The sequence below is a fragment of the Podospora anserina genome, chromosome 2 (assembly GCF_000226545.1).
Source record: "Podospora anserina S mat+ genomic DNA chromosome 2, supercontig 2".
In the NCBI taxonomy this organism is placed as follows: domain Eukaryota; kingdom Fungi; phylum Ascomycota; class Sordariomycetes; order Sordariales; family Podosporaceae; genus Podospora; species Podospora anserina.
Window position 1 is genome coordinate 820,293 of NW_001914858.1, and position 1,619 is coordinate 821,911.

Below are 1,619 nucleotides of genomic sequence, written 5' to 3' on the forward strand. Positions count from 1 at the left end.
GGGGGGGAGAAAATGAGGGGGGGGGTTATGGGGGGGATGTTGGGGTTGGTTGCGGTGGGGATGGTGATGCTTTAGGGGATGGTGATGCTTTAGGGGGGCGTTGAAGAGATAAAAAACAAAAAAGAGAAAGGGTTGCGTGGAAAGTTGCTTGAAAGGGGAAGTGATACTTACTGCTGTGCCATTGGGTAGGTTGTTTGTGTTACTTTATTGTTTAGTTGTCGTATACCCGGGAGTGTATTTGGTGTTTTGATTGGATAGACTGGAATGTTGGACATGGGTCGAGATAGAGGCGAACTCTTCGGAAACGGCAAATAATACAATCTACTATTGATTTTGAACACGACGATGCCTGTTCCGGCGTGATTGGGAATTGTCTGTGCGGATGCGTGATGCAATGGGAGAGGTTTACACAGTAGTGTCACAGCATTGGCGTCATCAGGGGACAGCACACCGAGCTTGGGTGGAAGACACGATGCTATCTGGGATATATATCCTGGTCGTTCAGGTTCTAGAACGTGAGGATCCAAGACGTGCGTTATGTGTGTGGTTCGATCCGGCAAGCAGGGGCCGGTCAGCTTCTGTGCAAGCACTCGGTGTTAGCGGGGTGGGTGTGTTTCGGTAGCAAAGCTTCTTGAACTCTACCTTAGGTATCTCAACCCAGCTTCTTCTTTGTGTTTTGTTTTGCTCTCTTGATGTCATATCATGACATGTTGCAACAGGGATAGCATTAAAACAACATGCGTTCTCAGTCTCGAACAGTCTCTTCATCATCTGTCATGATATATTCCCCCCCCCCCCCCCAATGGGCATCGGCACTTCCACCCACTCTAACACAAGCTGCATGCAGCAGCTCTCACCACATACCTCGCACTAAGGTAGTTAGGTACTACCAGTCTGCAAACGGGGCTGCATCTCACCAGTCTTAGCACCATCAACATGCCCGACAACCGTTGAAAGCCTGAGCACCGAGGACCGATTGAAACTTTGTTTTTGTGGTTCTTTTCTCTCCGTGCTCTTTGTTGTTGGTGTTGTTGTTGTTATTGTTGTTGTTGTTGTATCTTTTTTTGCTTTTCCAACACATATGTAATCCACTCCCCCTGGTTCACTAATAACCCATCTCACATACCTCTCTGTTCCTGCTGTGTGAAGAAGAATAGAAGACGAGAGTGAAAGGCCTGTTGGGGCTCTTTCTTTATTCTTTCCACTCGTTTATTTATTTTTTTCCCCTCGCAGTATTGTTATTTCACACGACTTTCACCTCCTATCTTACTTTACCCTCCCTCGCTGGTTTTAACGGTGGTGGTGGTGGTAGTGGTGGTGGTAGTGGTGGCGGTAGTGGTAGTGGTGTGTCGTCATAATCCTGCCCGTTAGGAGGAGAGCCGTTGACGGATGAACCTCCCTCCCCTTCCTGCTCATAGCCGCGGGGACTCACATCAACCCACCTACCTTACCAGCCCGTTGGTACCCGTTATCCGGTGCTTTCAATGACATCCCCCTTCGCAACAATGACCTCCTTCGGAGGTCCCCCGGGCTTCATTCCCCCCTTTTGCTCCTCCCCAACCTCACCACCATCATCCTCATCCTCCAACGATGACGACGGGTTGTTTTCCGCTGATCAT

General features: G+C 49.2%; 1 protein-coding gene across 1 annotated transcript in view; it reads left to right on the top strand.

The window, feature by feature from the left end:
• The window catches only part of PODANS_2_2050 (uncharacterized protein), a gene marked incomplete at both ends in the record, with an annotated part of 660 nt that extends 644 nt beyond the window's left edge, over positions 1-16 (top strand). Inside the window, one exon of the mRNA XM_001910916.1 lies at positions 2-16. Within this exon, the coding sequence (XP_001910951.1) occupies positions 2-16 (15 nt within the window). The remainder of the gene's footprint in view (position 1) is intronic.
• Between the last annotated feature and the right edge of the window lie 1,603 nt (positions 17-1,619).